Genomic DNA, 20,648 nt, shown 5'->3' with positions numbered 1-20,648 from the left:
GTAAAGTGTCTGTATCAAAATGGATTAGATATTGAAAAATAAAAATATCAACACATCTGATAATTGTTTTAAAAATTCGTTTGCAAACGATGTACATGTATATATGTTATAATGTCATTGTTTAGAACATCAATGTCTTTTATAGAACGAGTGGGTCTGTGATCCATATATTTGATATATTTATAGTCTAATTATGATCTAATGGGAAACGCAACACAAACCTAGAGTGATGGCCCATTGTACAATTAGAAAAATCATTTCAAAAACTTACCTATTAACCAACTTACTAAAGAATTTAGATTTAGATGTATTCTGTAATATTTTTTGGGGGGTGTGTGTGTGTGTGTGTGTGTGTGTGTGTGTGTGAGGGGGGGGGGGGGGGGTACTCGTTAAAACCATTGACCAGGCATACTGTATAAGGGACCATTTATTGAACTTAAACATTTTTGTGTGTACATGTATATATACTGACTTGAGATAGATTATTTTTAACAGAGTTTGATTTGATGTTTCTGTCGTAAAACATGTAGGCTACTTCAGAAATATACATGTAACAAAAACCCAGCATTTTCAAATTTAACAAAGAGCCAAAGGGTACGACACGATTCCGACGAAGATTATGATAATGTAACTGATAAAGAAACTCGTGTTGATCAAAACCAAAATTCAAAGATTGGAAGAGAATCAAACGAATTTTTAAAAATTTCGTCTGGCAAACTGAAATTTCAAGAAAAGTTTGATACCTGGAAGTATTATTGCATTTCTATTGGTAAGGTGTAGTTAAGAGAAACTAAAATACAAATGTAAGCCCAATTCATGTGATAGAACGAAAATGTCTATGACTGACTACTGTGGTGAAAGTACCGGTATTTTATTATACTTGCCTACGTAACAATTGACTTAATATTAATGTTCAATTCCTAGTAGCAGAGGAGAAGTTTTTAAAAGAGTTGCTCTATATTTACAACATGATCCCAAAAAAATAAAAATCCACCCTCACACATGAACCCTGACCACTTATGGATGCTTCATTTGGTCAAGACAATTATTGCAATTTTCAGAGAAAAATCTGGAACTGTTAACGCACGACGGACGAAAACAGATAATGAGAAATATGACGTTAAATGACTAGTTATTAGCGATGAAGCGATTTGCAATGTGTAATTATTACACAATGTGTATTTATTATGCATATCTTTTCTTTGATAAGGTGAAAATATTAGCAGCTTTAAGTGTAGAAAGTGTATAGACCGGAATATCGGAGATGGCATCTTTTGTATCTTGTACCAACAGTTAAGGTAGTCAAAGAAATGGCAACCCCAAAGAATTGAGAAATCGGATTGGAAGTGAGAGAGACTGGACATGCGATGGACTGGTTCTTTATTCCAGTTTACTGTCTTCTTAACAACTCAATTCTGTTGATAATCGTGAGATGATGCGACTCGCCTTCACCTGGTCGTGTTTCGTCTGAATTTAGAGATTGTATAGATTATGAGCGTTACTTATTGCGTGATGAACGATACTGGAAACCTTGAACCAACACGGCCAATAAATCAATTAAGTTCGCATCGCCTCCGAAATGCAAATATAAAAAGTGATTTTACGGCGCTGGCTGATGCCAGGCCCCGGGATTTAGTGGAGGAGGACTTGGGTTGATGAGACAAACACAGCAAGCCGTGCTGTTGGTGACACTATTGATTAAAGGAACATATTGCTAACACAGCTACCCGCAGTAACGTTCTCGCTATTTGGAAACATGACATGGATTTTGATTCCGACAGGCACCTGGACTATATTGGAGGTAAGTGTCGACATTTCTACAGGTAGATGCCAGGTAATGGAGAAAGCCACCCAGTGTTGAAATCCATAACAAGCTAGAGTACATATACGCATGTACGTTTATATATACTAGTATACTAGTACCTGTGTCGGTACTGTGTCTGTCAATCCAGTTACTTTATCTGCTCTTGTTTTTGCTTTAAATGGGTTGCTTAGTTTTTTGCAACACGTTTTTTAAGTTCTTCAATGCCATTCGAAAAACATTTTGTGTTTTTTTTCTTTAAAACCACTTTTAGACGTTCATATTAGTATCACAGATGACAATGTTGACATGTGGTCAGTCTCTTTTAAAAAAGAGTCCCAATGTTCCCCCAACCGATGTAATATTGAGGTCACGTGACATATCCTAACCAATGACGATTACGTTTGTTCGATTTGAATTGTTCAAGTATTCCTGATTTTCACCTACAATACACATTGTGAATTGCGCAATCTCCCAGTTTATTATTAACTTTCATGTTTGCTGATCGAGTGTTGTGTTGAAATATCTTTGTTTAAAAGTTCGTGAATTCAGAAATTCGTTTGTTGAACTAATCATGACTTTATTTAAACCCCTGTATCTGATAGGAGTGTGTTAATGTCTCGAAAATAAACCCGTCAATTTGGAACAGTATTGGCGATACTTGATATTAAATCGATCCTATCGCCACACTGCTGAAACTTTAATATCATTCGGATCACAATGGAGACACAAAAAGGACCAAATCTTAATTGTCTGACGAGGGGTCTGTAATTATAACGAAGAACGGCTGAACTCTAAAACAAAGACAGCTGACGTCATGCTTCCAAGCTAATCCCGACTGAACATGGAGCTCACTGGAAACCCTTAGGAAGTTCCGGGAAGCGAGAATCCCTCGAGATAACAGCTATGGTTAGCGTCGCTTAGAATGGGTAAGTCAGTCACGATATAGGAAGCCGGGAAAACTGAACTGGCCACGTCCGCCGTGTCAGTGATAGGCATCTATGTTTGTATATATTTACATATGTTTACATGTTTGGTCAGCCAAGAGCACTTCAAGCTCGTAGTATAGGAGTGCAGGGGGGGGGGGGCGCAACTCTTTGTGTGTTTAAAGGCATTTAAGATTTCCATAGCAAGTAACATTTCCCTTTTTTCGATTGACTGATTTTAAGGAACTCTTTCTTTGAAAAACGATACCAGTTCCTGTTTTTTGTATAATAACTGGGCTGAAAGTTGAGACAATGTACTCGGCTTAATCAGTCGGTGCTTGGTACTTATAGAACTTTAGAACAAATGTCCAATTGTTACTACTGTAATTTATATGACATTTCGATGTTTGCGAACCTTGGAGTTTAAGAGGGTTCGATGGTCGTGGCCATTTTTAGTCTTTTTTCAATCTTCTTTGGAAGAAGAATTCTGCATGAAGATACTGGAAAGTGATCACATTTTAAAGTTCGACTATTTGGATTTTCTCTTCACTAAATGGTAGTTCATGGCCAAAAATTCCAAAAGTCAAAGTTTAAGTCACATCTGATGGTTAATTTGTTGATCATCGAGCCTCCCTAAGATCTCATTTCCTTTTTCTTAAACCACCAGTCGGTGGTTGGTATTCATAGAACGGAATAATAAACCTCCCAAAGTTTAATATATGATATGTCTATATTTGAGAACGTTGAAGTTTAGGATCGCGTTCCTTTGTTATAACGTAACTACCTAGACACGGTGGTAGCTGGGATTGCATCATAGGTTTTATGATACATACATCATACTTCAAAGTCCTAACTTCTGTTTTACCTCGTCATGATTTAGTCACTGCTTTCTGCAATTCTCTGCTATAAAGTTAACACCAAAACGGCCATCTCTGATGATTTTGACACATGACCTATTTCCCTTGCTGAAATTCGACATTGCTTTTTGATTTACACGCACTTTGACGATTATGCATGTTTTTCCTAATCATTGAAATCATTTCCTATTATCTGAAATATTTAACACCGTAATATTTCATTGAACTTTGACCCCATTGACCTGAAACCTTGAACCTGTATTTCCTTGTCTCTGAACCCGTGCAAGTTTTTCTTTCTTGGTACATTGAATGTGCATGCAAGTTTAGTTTTAACATCTTTATTAAATATTGATCCATGAAGTTATTAAAAGTCCCAACGTTGTTTTCTTCCTTTGTTTAAAACTTAATCAAGCGTACCTAAGTAAAATTGTGTTGTTAAAAAAATCAATTAACTTGTCTTGTTTTCTTTTGCTGGACAGGTTTGATTTAAAAACTCTTAAACTGTATGGAACTTCCCTTTAAGGTTAATTCAGAGGATTACTAACTATAGTATACAAGTATTACATGTAAACCTAACCCACACATACACCGCTCTTGCAAATCAAGCATGCACATTTAATTTTTATCGCGTATATAATGATTGTATAGTTCTTATGTTATTAGAGGTGCACGTTCTGCTAATCCCTAACACTTTACAAGATACCGCTGGCAACATGGTATATTCCTGTCCCTACAGAACATATACTCGGTTTGTTATCGATACTGTCCACCATAGGACACTATGTGCGAAGGGTGTGTTCGGTTTGAGATCTCGGATGTAGCGATGAGGCTGCGCGTAAATCCTTAAGCGTTATATTTAATTGAGGTGCGGATTCTGTATTAATGAGGGAGCGGATCCAAGGAGGTGTTGAATGTGGACTCCAAGGCGGCTGCACAAGAAGGCGTGGATCTACAGAGAGGGGGACGGACAAACCCAAGGTACTGAGTAAACGGAGAGGTTGAGTAGGGGTGAGGGTGGTGTCGATTCTGCTCCATTCTGAATGGAAAAGCGTGGACTGTAAAGGTGCTTAATCCGGAAAATATTTGTGATGATCATGTGAAAATTTGTAAAATGTTTGGAGCTTCAATGGTTTTGAAATAAAGTTAAATCAAAACAAAATACTAATAACAGCTAGAATATAACTTTAGACTTAGAATTAGCCTACAAGATCTAATATAAGGCAACCATCCCATTGTTTTGGAACATTATAAAATATGGATTTATGTCAGTCATGTTAAAACAAACTCGAGACGTCAAAGCATTAATTGTTGTTTATTTATACTTACTTGAATTGTCTAAATCGGAAGATGGATTTTTCCGCATCCTTTATAATTGAACACGCAGGTATCTCGGCCTTGAAGACATTTTTAAGACTTGCGTTTTCAAACTATTGTGCAATTTGTGCAAGCCAGGTTGACTATTGGGGATGAGGTCTAAACATATAACTGACTATAGGATACTATGCTTAGCAAAAATAGACGGTGACTTGGTATTTCCACTGTGTGTGGAGGAGGGGGGGGGGGGGGGGTACAGAGTTCCTCCGACCGAACCGAATAGTTAGCGTTTTGTTTTGTGGACACGTGCTTAATACCTTATATTTATGAACAAGATGTTTAGACATGGCGGATATCAAACCGAGGACCAGTCGATTTATGACAGCCAATAATATCATGCGGGATGTTCACATATATCAGATCAAACACCTTCATTGCTTGCAAAGAGAAATCACACCAAGTTTCAGGAGATTCTCTGCACACATTCATTTCAATCGTCACACGCAAGTTTCTGCCACGCAGAACTGTGTTAACAAATATCAATGAAATAGATTTCTAACAATTATTGGATATGAGTAATGAGTACCTTTCTGGTATGTTACTGGCTGTGTACAGGAATATGTTCAAAGAAGACGAGGCAAAGACAAATAACATGTTTTCCGATTCAAAGTGGTGATTAAATAAGAAACACATACTATCTTTAATTTTACGATAATTTTTGTTTAAAGACACTACCATATTGTGACGTACTGTTTATCGAAATAAACAATAAAATCAAGTGTAATTTTATAAACAGTTTCTTTCCCAATATAGAATACTAACAGCGTAGCGCAGTGGGTTAGAGGGTTCGCTATGAAACTGTGAGTTCGAATCCCGCTGCATGGGGTTTTTAAAACTTTTGCCTTTCCAATTTTTTAAAACAAATTTTTTGGCTCTATATTGTAAAATTTGAAAATTCTAAACCGGCAAAAGTATTTCAATTATAATGAACTTAAATCAACATTAATATCGACAGGTGTCCCATACCACCTTAATTATTGTCAATGTTATATCACTGATAATTAACGTTAAATGTTGTGTCAATTTTCGATCAAACAGATCTAAGTGATAGTTTCAATTCCTCGATCCAGTTCTATTTCAAAAATGTTAAGCCTGGGGTGGGGTGGGGGTGATGGTTAGTGTTTATTTCTCTGATTATGCCGCTTTTTAATTTGACTTTTTTGCCCCTCAGTGCAATTTTTGTCCTAATGAGATTTGTTTTGACAGTAACCTTGCAAAGCAAAATCATAGCAACAAAAATAATAAAAAAAAAAAATCTCAAAATTTGGTAAATTCTAATCAAAAATGACAGTTTGTTTTAGAATAAAATTTGGAATATCCTTTTTATTGAATTTATTAAATGCAGTTTGTCTAGCAACGTATTGATAAAATTTGGGGGTAAATGATGTAAATTTTACAGAAAGGAGGCTTCAAAGGTAAACTTCTTATAATCTTGGCTCAATACTCAAAAAAAAATATTGCATGGTTTTTATATATACTAAAAATCTATTAAACATGTTACCATTAACAGGACCTAAAGATTATGTTCTGAGCATATGACAAGTTAAATTCAGCCTGCCTGTAATTTCTCTCCCTTGCTAAGGTGGTTTTTCCTCCTTAAATTCAGAAATTTGATTCAACCTGTAAATATATTGTACGCACTGTACAATGAATAGGAAACCTTAGAGCTAACACAGTTTAAAATGAATCAGTTATATTTCTATCGCCCCCAATACATGCTATATGAGAGCCTTTTGGATCCCAAAGAACATTTATTGGATGTGTTTTTTAAATAGCGATGGCTTAGACAAGTTTACAAGCTCTCATCAGCTGACATTTTATTCTATCATAGATCAATGAGCATTTAAACATTTCAAAGGGATTTCAGAACTACCTGCTGTATTTAAACAGGACTGTTCATCGTGATCATTAGGAAAACTCAATTATCATTTGAATGGAGTAACGAGGATCAGAGTTTAAAGATCGGTTTTTTGCTTGACTGATATTGGAATATTCCTACTACAACAATCGGGGGGATTTTTTACTTGTGTACAGGTCAGATGTGTTTGTTTCTATATACACACAACCATCACTGTATGAACTATGGAGAGTGATGTTTTGATTTGAGGAATTAAGGCAGTACCGCCAGTAACAGTCCTAAAGAGGCGGAAGTCTGGAATCGTTAACTATACATCTCCTGGTTTTGTTGTCAACAGAGCTGTGTACATGTCAGCTGTGAAGCGCGAATATCATAAAAAGTATCAACCTAAACGTAAGTCCCATTCTCAGTTGTTATGTCAGTCTACTGACATATATCACTCATAATACATGTATTTAGTTGTCTTGAAGTTGTGATCGCTTTGATGTTGCAGACTAAAACCTCTCTCTCTCTCTCTCTCTCTCTCATGTAAATTAATTGAATTGCAAATGTTCTGTAAGAACGGTAGTGAATGCTTCACACTTCCTTTGTATTTATGGCATCTAGCAGATTTTTGGAGCTTCAATCATCACAGTCAAATGTCCAAGAATTGGTTCATATCAAATTCCTGATGCTCATTATGTCTGATATTTAAATTAAAAATCAACACAACCAAGAATAGAATGTACCAGTTACATATTCATACATCTAAGTTACCTATTCACATCTGAGTTACATATTTGTTAAATTAAAAGTTTAGACTTTATCAAGTTAAACTAATCTATAACAACACTGTAATAGATAAGTTTAACTTGATAAAGTCTAAACGTTTAATGTAACATATTCACATCTAAGTTACATATTCACATCTAAGTTACATATTCACATCTAAGTTACCTAATCATCAGTGGATATTTGTCAATGCATCTTGCTTTTCTTTGCATTAAGGTACTTTTCATATCAATCAAAAGAGTTACCAAGGTTGGGGACACTCTGTAATTGTTATTTTTTTCAAAACCAGTGAAAATGAAGTGGAATGACAATCATTAACTAGTTGCTGGTCACTGAGATACACAGAGGATCAGATCCTGTTATATAGCAGTGATGTTTCTGAACAGTGGGAAGAGTTTTCTCCCTTTATAAGTGTCAGCAACTTCCAGATTTTCATCAGTAGTTGTTATAATTTTTGTATGTACAGTCACTTGTATATGCACAACAAGCGCTTCAGGCAGTATCTCTTATAGTGTAATAAGAGCTTGTCTGTTCACTAGTCACTTTTAATCTGCAGTTTGTGCGATGCAACTAAAATACTCAGAAAATCAATGACTCTCAGGTGTCCTTGGAGAGATGACATTATAATGAATTTCTTAGAATTTCATCAGCAATATGGAGAATTTTACTTGAATAAATCACTTGGAACTGGAACATACCCTTGATGTTTCTACCATGAACACAGACTGTCAACACTGGGAATTTGTCACAGATCGAGGGTAACCTCCTCAAATTAACCCAGGTGGATCAAACAATGGGATTATCAGAATTAAACTTGGTTAATATGTTAATGTTATAATGGCTGACCAGTCATCCATTTAATCTATTATCTAACCATGGAACAACCAATCAATCGGTATAAAGTCCACCTTTATCTCAAAAATCAAAGGCACTGCTGGGTCAAAGGCAGCAATTTGTGTACAAAATCTTGGCTTTAATATACTGTATAACATATATATTGTGAGTAATCTAGCTGAAAATTACGTTGAAATGGCAAACAACTCCTGGTACCCAGAGCAAGTGGTGTCTGACTGTTAATGGTCAGCCTGTTAATCATATTAAATGAACCTGAAGAATTAATACCTACTTAACAGATCTCTGGAAGAAAGAGATTATGTTAATATTATACATACAAAAGCTATAAGTACAAAACAACTTTAACAAATCTTTCTGTGTCGAAGAGTTTCCTTTTTTATTGTGTTAAGAGGTTCTGACAGAGTCAAAATCATTTTCAAGTTCAGAAAGTTTGTTTCTAAAATTAGGAAATAAAGGAATGATATCAACTTATTCAAAATTTCACAGGATTACTTTATAAATGTTGAAGAGTTTATTTCAATGTTGACAAGATATGTCCCAGTTGTTTTGGCTGTCCATGGGATTAAAACTGTCAACTGTAAACAGAAATTGGAAAGTGAAATGATAGTCGACATTTTGTCGAGGATCATGGGATAGACTCGCAGACCGATGGATTCTGGGAAAGAACTTGCAGAAGATAGTTCAAAGGACATCCTCTGTATGAGGTATCAATCCTTGGAACAAAGTGAATGTTCACCGACAGATGAACAAGAAGTGCCCAGAAATTACGTGCCTCGCACTTCCATTGATTGGTTCATTATAGAAGGTGGGAGGTTTTGTTTGTGTGTCTTCGTTAGTACCTGGTAGGTCACAATGTGATATGTTATCATTCTCTCCCTGTTTCTTTATGTGATTCAAATTACCTCAAAGTGTACTTTTTTAAATTTTCAACGGAGGTGTTATATTATGTGATCCCAGGGCAATCTAAATATACAACCATATCAATTGTACCATGTATGCGGAAATTTTCCAATGATCTAATTTTTGCGTTTTTCGCAATAACTTTTACATTGGAAAATATTGCAAAATATTAGATATGTAGAAATCCATTATTTTTTGCCTTAAAAAACTTATTATATTACAAAAAATTACTGTCAGACACAAGTAAAAAAAAAAAAGAGTTTTTCCCTTTTTTGTAAATTTTGTGACATGCAACAGAACCCCAGCTATATGGTATTTGATTTAACACTTTTAACACAGATTTTCAGAGTGGGCCACTCAGACTTAAATTGTTGAGATTTGTTTGTCTTTACAGAGGGGTCTGATGCGGATGTAGACACTGACTCACAGCTTCCAGTCCACAAAGCAGCAGCCAGAGGCGAGATCATCGCCCTGGTGAAGGCCATTCAGGGTGACCCCAGTTCTCTCGAACTCGAGGACAGTGAAGGTAATAGAAAATATCTGTTAACTGTCAGGGTCTCTCAGACTGACCCATCAAATATCTAGGAAAATACTGATGGTGATAATTTGATAGAGATAAAATAATAGGTCAAGGTCATTTGAGGGGATCCCTGTTTTTATTTTTAAATAGGAGGATTCTGAAAAATAATAAAATGGTCTTTATTCATTACCTTTACCCATGCAACAAACCAAGAAATGACATCCCCATAGAAGATCCACAAAAATTGGTCCCATGTTATATGATTTCATAGTGCTATGAAATATCAGGAGTAATTCTGTAGCAATTCAATTCATTAACATTGTTTTTTTGAATGTCAAATGATAAATATACCTGGAGACTTTTACATATAAAAAGACTAGTCAAAAACCAATGACAAAGATCCTGTTTCATTTCTGAATACAAAGCTTACCTGTGTTGTTGGTGGAAAAATAATCAATACACCCAAGAAATGTGTTTCTTTATGCCAGAAAAATGAGTTTGGAAAACAGCTTTTGGTATCCTATTTCTGTCAATTTAGAGTATTACAAGAGTTCTCAGAGACAAAGAGAAATATATGCATGTTTAACAATTGAACAATGTGGCAATTTTTTGGGCTGGCTAGCTTATGTATACTTTTGAAATTTGTTTATAGATAGATATAATAAATTCTTGTTCATGTCCCAGCAATGTTTCTTAAATAAACCTGTAAAAAATTGCTGTATATAACAAACACTGCTATAACGAATTTATGGCTATAATGAAGTAATTTTTAGATCCCTGCTGGCAAAATTTTTAACATGTTTTATCATATTTATAGCAAATATTTTTCATAACAAAATTAAATGAAGATCCATCAAATTATAAGATGCATAAGTACAAATAAAATATTCAAATAATATAAAGAAAATTCAAAAATAATGATGATTCAAGGTGAAACTAAGTGCAATTGTAATTTGTAATTGGTGGTAATATCAATTTTATAACTTACAGTTGTTTGAAGTATTCTTTCTTGGTTTCTTGAAATTTGCGATAAACAAGTTTTTAATTACGTATTCAGTCAGAGTAAGGTGAGATACATGTCTCTTCATGATATGACAATGATATCTACCGTATATTACTCTTATATACCTGGAGATAATATGACATAAAATTAGTTTTTACACTTTAATATGGTGTTTTACAGGTTTAACTCCCCTGGCCCATGCTGTCAAATCAAAGGAAATGGAAGCTGTGAAACAAATCATCAAGATGGGGGGTAACATCAACACCAAGGATTGCCACGGACGGACACCGCTGGCCCTAGCCACGTATCAAGTCAGTGTCCACAGCAATAAAACACCGATAACATGTATATATTATATATATATATATTGGTAAAAGTCCACCCTAATGATAGTTATAGAGCTTGGTTTTGAAATCATAGCGATTCAGCAAGTTTGGTTGTCATAGCAACTAGACAAAGATGTGGTGATTTCTCTTTTTACAACCGATCAGTAATCCATCAGCATGTACTTGGACTAGTCGGACAAGTCACAGGTTAGGTTCTGGTCAGCATGGCCTGAAGGTACTAAGTAATTAATTTACCCCCATTTATTACCAGTACAAAGCAAGTTTAATTAAACAATTAAACAAGGGAAAGGTACTTACCTGTAGGATAATTGGGATTATCCGAGTCCTTAAATACAGGGTTGATTTGATGGAGTGACTTACTTTTGGATCATTTGTCAGGTGAAGGTTTGGATTACATTTTGTGTGTTTATGATGTGATTATAAGAGTTGTTCTAGTACCGTTAGTTTGTTTTTGATATACAGGGTTGGTTTGAGGGAGTTATATACCTGCTGAGGAAAGGTGCCAAACAAAGCATTGCTGAGAAATCAGGAAGGACTCCACTTCATGCATCGACTTATGACAAGGATGTCAGGTACACACTTACCATTGTAATGCAAATGATTTATAATTTATATGACATGAGTTTTTCCCCCTGAATCTTCTCCTGTATGATGATGGTATGGGCCACCTGCATGTTGTGACTAACTTCCTAAAAAAAAAAAAAATCAAGTATAATTTTACCAATATTTTCCTTCCCAAAATTGTTAACTAACAGTGTAGCGCAATGCATTAGAGCATTAACAACAAATCTGTAAATCATGAGTTTGAATCCCACTGGGGCTTTTATGAATTTACCTTTCCAAAAGTTTTAAAACATATTTTTTAGTCAAATATTATAAAATTTGAAAATTGTAAAGCAGTGAAGAATTTTGGTAATGCACTTTTTCCACATTGATATCAACAGGTGTCTCATACCACCTTAAAGGGACATGGTCACGATTATGGTCAAATTCTGTTTTTAAGTTTTTATTATTTACAATTCTTTAGAAATGCATTTCTAATGATCTAATAAAATTTGAGAGTCAGTCATTAAGTTATAAGCAAGATAAAGGGCTCACAATTCTTTGTTATGTAAACAAGTCTCGTGCCCTGTTTTTGTTTACATAGCTTCAATATACCAGCATAAAACCTTTTTCCAGCTTATTTGTCTATCTTTTTATTTATTTTAGGCATTGATAAACAGTGCCTAACATTTAACTCATTATTTCTAGGTTTAAAACTGAAATTTTACTTCAACTTTCAAAATGTAAACAAATGCTTTGTTTACATATCCAAGAATTTCAAGCTCTGTAACTTGCTTATAACTCAACAACTGACACTCAAATTTTGGTTGCCTATTAAAAATGCCTTTTTAAAGCATTGTAAATATTAAAATCGGAAAAATAATTTTTGACCAAAATCGTGACCATGCCCCTTTAATATCCACTGTGGCACATGCCTGGTTGGTTTTCACTCACTGCAATATTGTAGCCTTTTAATCTGATAAACTTGTATATCAATTATTATTGTTACATTAACATGGAAAATTGTACATGTATCAGAAAATTAAAAGTGTGAAATGAAGTGGGATATGAAATAATGTTTTCATTATTGTAAAAGTCTTAATTCCCTTGCAGAATAATTGGGGCTTTGCTGCAGACCCTGTCAAAGGAAGAAGTAGCCATACATGACAATGAGGTCAGTCACAAGATTCAAACACAACAAAAACTATATTTTATGGGGGATAGAATCACTTTATACACAGTTGATTGAAAGAATTTGTACATTTTACATTTGTTGAGGTTAGGGTCAAAGGTCAAGGTAAATCATCAAAGGTCAAAAAGTGGAACATACTATGATACAATTCTAACCTACAAAAGGGTCAACAATAGAGTTTATATGACAAAGCAGTGAAAACAATCAAATATACCATAGGTTTTAAATATAATGATTAATATACATAATATTAATAATACAGCTTTTCAGTTGGAACCTTTTGTTCAGACATGTTAAATTTTCTAAGATGATTGTTAAAAAAGGGTTTTCAGAAGATACAATTGAAACATCACTTTTGGAATATAGTTTCCATTAAGACATGTTGTAGAAAATGTCTTACAAGAGATATTCTGAATACAGTTAATGTACCACTCTATGCTGTATGTTGTAGAAGATGACTGCTCTCCACTGGGCCGCCTTCCACAATCGGCCGGAGCACCTACAGCTTCTACTGATGAGTGGCGCCAACATGTACTCCCAAGACATCGACGGAAAAACCCCGCTACACTGGGTCGCCGAGGTATGACCAATCAATGCTTCTAACACTGCTATAGTTCATACACCAGTAGTTGGAAGCAAATTAAAAGGGGGGGCTAGACTTGTCAGAAATCTTGAATGAGCAAAAAATAAAAAAAAGGGTTATGGTTATGGTTATGTCTTACTTTGCAACAAAAGTGGGGGGGGGGGGGGAATGACACTAAAAAAACCCAACTTCACATCATTGATAAGATATGCTTTTGACACCACAATACTTCATGCTCAGTAACACCGAATTTGAATTATTTGTGTCACATGTTAACAGAAGGGCAGTGTAGAGTGTTGTCACCTTCTGCTGCAATGCTGTAAGGGGCCCAAGCTTGCCAACCAGTTGGACAACAGCAGTAAGAATGCTGCCCACTATGCTGCAGCAGCCGGGCATTATCTGTTGCTGCGAGAACTGACCAGTGTGGAGGGGATGGATCTGGAGGCAGAGGACCCTGATGATAGGTAAAGGAGAGAGAGAGAGAGAGAGAGAGAGAGAGAGAGAGAGAGAGAGAGGGAGAGAGAGAGAGAGAGAGAGAGAATCTTTGCAAGCCAAGCATTTCTGATCCCGCACTGCTTCTCACACAAAGTTTGTGAGAAACCATTGGCTAGCAAAGATGGAGAGAGAGGTCCTGATAACACTCCTGATAGAGAGACAGAGAGAGAGAGAGAGAGAGAGAGAGAGAGAGAGAGAGAGAGAGATCCTCATATAACAATCCTGGACAGAGAGAGGGAGAGAAAAAAAGAGAATCAACTCAAAATAATGTGTTGGTATACTGTAAACATATTAAATTTGGCGTGTACGGAATTTTGCGGAAATTAGTTTTTGAACAAGTTGGTGTGGATTTGAATTAGCGTATTCCTGAATGTGACTGTTTTTATATTTATGCATGGCTTTTAATGATGTACTTGATTTAGCGGAAGCGCATTCCACCAGAAACGCTAAATAGAATACACAGCCAAATGTAGTACGTTTACAGTATGCAGACAGAGTACATTTTATCATGGAGATTCCATTTGTTGTCTAACAGAACTCCACTTCATTGGGCGGCAGCCATGGGCCACAGCCAGTGTGTCAGTGTTCTCTTGAACATGGGGGTCATCCCCAACCCCCAGGACATAGAGGGAGGGACACCACTGGACTATGCCAGACAGACAGGTCACAAAGGTAAGGACCCCCTCCCCCTTCCACTCCCAAACACCAGGGAAACTCAATTCACATGAAGGGAGACATATGTTTAGACAGACATCTTTTCCTATTCAATGGTGTGGGACACCTTAAGATATACAGTAGTGTAAGTGTGGAATAAAGTGCATCAAATTCAAAATATCATAATCACTGCAATAAAATTTTCAAATTGTTCAATTTCTAACCATAGTATACATTTTAAAAATTCTTTGAAAGATAAAAAATAGCTGATGCTGCATCATATTGTGCTGTTGAGCATAAAGATTGTCGATAAAAAAGACTGCATTAGGGATTGAATGTCACAATATGAGATGTCCTATACCTCAAATCCACTGAATTTCCAAATGAAAGTTGAACAAAATTATAAACCAGCAGATAGGTTTTGCTACCACACACTGCAGCTAAGTCATATTCGACAGAACATAGTTTAATGAAATTTATTTCAATTCTGTAGTAATTGTAATGAAATTTAAAGTTATATTGCTGTATGTTTTGTCCTAAACTGGTATTTAACAACCATATTTCTTAATACATGAATACCATCGCTGTTCCAACTGGTTCCAAATAACATGTGACAATACTTGCAGTTATTCAAAAGAAAACCTTCGATTCATTATAACACCAAGTAAACATCGATTTCTGTCTAATTCATACCTCAAAGGAAAGAAATCATAATTTATCTGTGTTTAAGGCCTTAACACTGATTCATGAATCACTTGTTATTTGTTTATTATAGATAGATTTGAACTACTTCAAAAGAGTATTGATTTTGAAGCAGAAATCAAAATGTCCCGCAAGAGTTGTGCATTTGTCATACACCATGATCAAAGATAAAATAATCAATATCAATTCATTATGTTATTTAAAAGTGGGGGATTCTATAGAACTTACTTCAAGTTCTCTAGCTTACACAAGTTATAATTACATTATTCATAAGCAAACAAGATGTCAATTATCAATCGGTCAGTGATGTTTATTTTCTGTTTTGGGATGCATTATGACTCCACGTTACCAGGGAAACTTGTTCAGACATTCCTGTGCGTGGTTATTAGGATGCTTGATTTAAATTGACATCATTGGTCGAGAATGTTAATGTAGTAGTTGGGGCTATATGGACTGTGGATATCGGCCTGGATAGCTCAGTAGTAGTGCTCCTGACTAGAGTTACAGGGGTCCCGTGTTCGATTCCTGGTGCAGCCATATGTTTTCAATATTCCTTCTTTCCTACTATATTAATATCTTACGGGAACTCAGGACACTCGCTCACACATTTATATGGTTATTCAAGAGGAATGCTTGTCAATGATATAGTACGCAAATTTAGGGACAACTGAACGTCTTGTCACACTAAAGCTGCATCGCTTTTTATTTAGTTTTATTGATAGAGATATATCCTTTTGTAGCTCATGGTGTTAACATTACTTGACAATTCATTAGATACTGTAGATTCCTAATGAAACACGGGAATTAATATTCACGTTAAATTGCCAGATGCAACCTTTGCGGATTTTAGAATCTCGCTTTTTATTTTCTGAGAGTTGAAAACTATAATATATCAGGATAAAAATTTCTCATTCGCGATTTTATATTCTTTCTATTTGAATCAAAACAGCAGGATTGCAGAATTAAGTACTCGTGTAAAATAAGGAATTTACAGTAATATAAATATGATTTCTTTTCACCAAATATTTCACTATGCAAATTACATAAACTAGCTATGTTGTACATGTATCAAAACACATACAAAAGATTAAGATGTTACTAATGGGTTTCTATTAATAGAGATGTACAGGTACTTTCGTAGCTGTCTTTACAATACTTTACTTGACATTTCATTTATATGATCAATATGATTTTATGTATTAAAAACCCATACAATGTAGGCTTCAATGGTTTAGCAGTCAACCACTTTTAGAGGTTTATCCAGTCAACTGTTAGTAGGATGCACATTTTGAGACAACTGTAGTTCTAATTTTACAACACTTTTGTGTACTGCATTAGCCATGTACAGTTAGAGTACAGGTATCATGTTCCCAGACCTTTTGGGGACCAATTTGTAAATTCATACCATCTTGACTAAAATGTGTATTGTGCAAATGAAAAAACAACATGGAGCTTCTCTCACATTAGTCATTACAGAAAGAATTTAGATGGTCGTGTTGTTAATCTTCACAATAAATGATTTCTTTTATAACGAATATTTCATTAAAAACATTACCAGCAGAGTGGACTGGTATTAACACAACTCATCAATGCTACATATATTCTTTGTGGGAGATATGCTCTAAAATCCTAAATACAAGACTAAATGAATGTTTTGATTACTGCAATTTATGTTGTCTGTCCTGATCATTGGCAGAATGCGTTCGATTATTGGAGGAGAAGATGGGAATTAAATCAAGTAACGTACAGAACAGGCGACCGAAAGCCAAAAAGAGCGACTCAACGCGGAATCCGTTCGGGAAGCTGAAGGAACTGTTCCGTCCTCGTAACAGGAAAGTTTCTTCCACCCCTACCTCTGATGTCACAAGTGACTCCATAGAAATGAGGTCTCTTGATAACAAGTCCATGACAAATTCAGAGAGATCCCTCAAGGAACTGGCCAAACGGGAGGAATCACGGCAGCCCTCCAAAGCACAGAGTCAGGAAGGTAAAAAAGTTCAACAGGAGAATCCCGCCAGCATCACGGTCCCAAAAATTGTTCTGTCCACATTCGACGAAACGAAAGAAGATGACCAAGGACTGCTGAAACAGAGGAAAAGGTCAAGGAGACACAAAAAGGTCAGGCGGCCATCTTTGTTTCTGATGTAACCTCTTAAAATTTAACTTTACTCTCTCTGGTAACAGCGTTATTATGTTAACCTATTAATAGCAAACTGAGTCTTCTTGTTTTTTTCTTCAATTTACCTACTCTCTGTTAACAAACTTCAACTGACAATGGCAAACTAAGTCTGGTTTCTCAATTTGGAAATTTGTAGCAATTTATTTTGAGCAAGGATAAAAACGTCTTTTACAAGACTAATAATTCTTTTACTCTAAAATTCTTATTCTCTCTATTAATTATGCCACCAGAATATATAATGGGTGCAATTGATACTAATCGGACTTTTAATTATTTTCATTACAGAAACTTTCACAACGACAGGTAAAACTAAAACTTAACTACATGTACCAAAATCAACATCTTAACAATTATTACAGGAAATTGATTACATGTTTAATGTTAAACTTTAGCTTATAATTTCAATATGCATGGCACAATAGAATCTCATTGAGTTTGACAGGTTTTCTTTTTTCAGTTCTTATATATGTAGTATTTTTCATGAGCATAAAGTTTTGACAGATGAATTTAACACTTATTGCAGACATCAGCATCAACAACCTTCGAAGAAAATTATGACCTTCATGCAGGGTACAACATCATCAAGGACATCAATCACCACGACAACCACCACATTGGGGTCAGCGGTCACTCAAGTAACCTCCTACCCCCTGTGATGGGCCCCAGAATGTCCCCTCTACCTCCCTCTCCCATCCCCCTGGATCTCCCCAAAACCCCTCCACCGCGGAAATCATCAAAAGACTTAGCCCCCCTCAGAGTGCCTCAAATCAAGTCACCAGGTGAGTAGACGGGCTCCATTTTATTATTTGAGAATGCATAAGCATAAACAATTAATATGGTTTGCTAGATTCCTGGTATAACTGTGCACCCATAAAAAAGGAATATTTATACCACTGATTTTGGGGTAAATTCAAAATAGGGCAAATTCATGTCTATGAACCATGCTGTCTAAAAACCATGCCATTGGGAACAATATTAGAATGTATTCAGAGCTTAAAATTATGAAACCATACTTAAAAAAAAACAAACTTTTTTATGTCACCATATTGCTAGTACTTACTATCCAATGAATTGTGCATAATATATTAAACACTCTGATCGTTTTCCCTATTCTCTTTCCCCTGACAGGTCCTCAGTCTCCCCCTGTTCTACAGATCCCCTCCTCAGATTACCGGGAGGAGGACGTGCCTCGGTCCAACGCCTCACCCCCCTACAACTCCTACAGGACGCTGGAAGGGTCAGTACCCCCACACCTCTCTCTGATCCATTGATTTATGAGATACATCAGAAAATATGAATGATCTGTACATGTAATCACTGATTCAGTTATTACATGTATACAGTGAACATTGCTATAATGAAGCACCTTGGATATCTTTATTTGTCATAACCATGATTTGATTTTTTCTGATAGATTTTTAATTCAATTTTAATATAAGGGTAATGCAACTGATATCGTTGTAAGTGTTCTATGTAACCAAGCTTTACTGTATATTGTTTATCTTGCTTTTTACAGTGGGTTGTCTTCTCCCGTGCCACAACTTGCGCAAGAACATCTTCACCGACAATACAAAGCTGAAACCAGGTCCCTCCATCAGGGTATGTCTCCATGGTTACAGGTCCGCCCAGCCCCGGGCTTCTCCTACGAGCGCCAGCTCTCGGGGAGTTCCCAAGACTCTTCAACACTGGGAGGTGGGGATCAGAATGACTTCCTGTCTGTGTCGTCCGGTCAGCGATCAAGGTTGTCCTCCATATCTCAGAGTTCTGTGTCGGGTCATAGATCTGCCCTGTCATCGGCACGCAGTGACGTCAGCGTCCGTTTGACCTCCATCACACCCACTCATTACGGCTCCCCTAAATCCATGTCACTCATGGGTTCACAAAGCCCCACACAGATTTCAAAGATGGAGAAAAGAACGATGGATCGTAGAATTCAGAGTTTGCTTCACTGAACGTGTGTGAGAGTCTGAAGAAAGACAACTCCAACAAGCATCTTATACCGGTACACAATCTCAGCCAGAGCCTTGGTCAGGAATAAGGTCTGAATGAGTCGATCTCCCTCCTGACAATTATAGTAAGGAAAGTGATCTTAAGAAAAAGTCATTTGTGTGATCAATATTAACAGCCATTTTGAGTCATGTTTCTATTTTCATAAGCATAATTCTGAATGATCAATGAGTGAAATTATTGATGGACTAACTTGTAACTATATTTATTTACTATCTTTATGTCATACATGAGGATTTTTTTAATATACAATAGTTTTTGATTTATCATAAGGATGGTCTCAATATTTTGTAAAATGTTCATACAGACAGACATGTAAACAAAAATGTTTCTAACTTTATGCATCATTATTTTAGTATGCTTGACACAAACCTCAATATTTGATGTGTGAGATCATCAGTTTATTATTCATTTACGATACAGACAGACAATCAGATGGTTACGTCTAACTTTGCTGGTGTTGCCTTGTCCTATTTTTATATGATACAGACAGACAGACAGACAGAGTGTGTTGCCATGTTCAACATTTTCTGACTTTTATATACAGACAGTTATGACTGGTGAGCAATGTGGCCCATGGGACTTTTATTTACCGACAGTTATGACTGATGTTGTTATAGTCTTACTTGTTTGGTATGATCTTATGATATATCTATATTGAACTGTTGAAATAAAATGATTTTTACAATATAATGTTTTTGTTAAACAGTAATTGACAATTAATTTTTAGCTCACCTGAACTGAGGGCTCAAATAAGAATTTTTCTGTTCTCTGTCATTTGCGTCGTTGTTGTTGTAAACTTTTCAGAAGTCTTTATAATCTTTAAAATACACTCTTCTCAAAAATTGAAACAACAAAAGGAGCTCAATGTTTCGCTTAATAATATGTTTAGAAAAAATTGAAAATAAAAAAAGAAGCTAAATTTAGATATTTTGTATTTGATACTATATAGACGGTCTAAATCTTTCTGATTTTTTATGGCTATTGTTGTTCGGGTGAGTGATGTGGCCCCTAGGCCTCCTGTTGTATATCACTCAATAATAATATATTATAGTATAGTTTTATTAATATTATATAAGTC

The 20,648-nt window shown here is 35.6% G+C and overlaps 1 protein-coding gene across 6 annotated transcripts; it reads left to right on the top strand.

Annotated features, from left to right (window-relative positions):
* The first annotated feature begins 1,595 nt into the window (after positions 1-1,595).
* On the top strand, positions 1,596-20,260 carry LOC105332681 (ankyrin repeat domain-containing protein 55). 6 transcript variants are annotated; one of them, XM_011435362.4, is made up of 13 exons: positions 1,596-1,801; positions 9,737-9,868; positions 11,046-11,176; positions 11,675-11,784; positions 12,869-12,929; positions 13,399-13,527; positions 13,810-13,994; positions 14,561-14,697; positions 17,078-17,499; positions 17,846-17,863; positions 18,084-18,339; positions 18,689-18,797; positions 19,077-20,260. In XM_011435362.4, exons 1-13 carry the CDS (start codon positions 1,762-1,764, stop codon positions 19,510-19,512), a joined length of 2,166 nt encoding a protein of 721 aa, XP_011433664.3. In that variant the 5' UTR covers positions 1,596-1,761; the 3' UTR covers positions 19,513-20,260. The 6 variants fall into 6 exon arrangements, with proteins under 6 accessions (XP_011433664.3, XP_011433665.3, XP_034327728.2 ...); XM_011435363.4 differs by lacking the exon at positions 1,596-1,801 and adding an exon at positions 2,408-2,730; XM_034471837.2 differs by lacking the exon at positions 1,596-1,801 and adding an exon at positions 4,369-4,562.
* Positions 20,261-20,648: the final 388 nt, after the last annotated feature.

Source organism: Magallana gigas, chromosome 8, assembly GCF_963853765.1.
Source record: "Magallana gigas chromosome 8, xbMagGiga1.1, whole genome shotgun sequence".
NCBI lineage: Eukaryota > Metazoa > Mollusca > Bivalvia > Ostreida > Ostreidae > Magallana > Magallana gigas.
The sequence above is the reverse complement of the archived record's forward strand: the minus strand, read 5'-3'. Positions and strand labels throughout refer to the sequence as shown.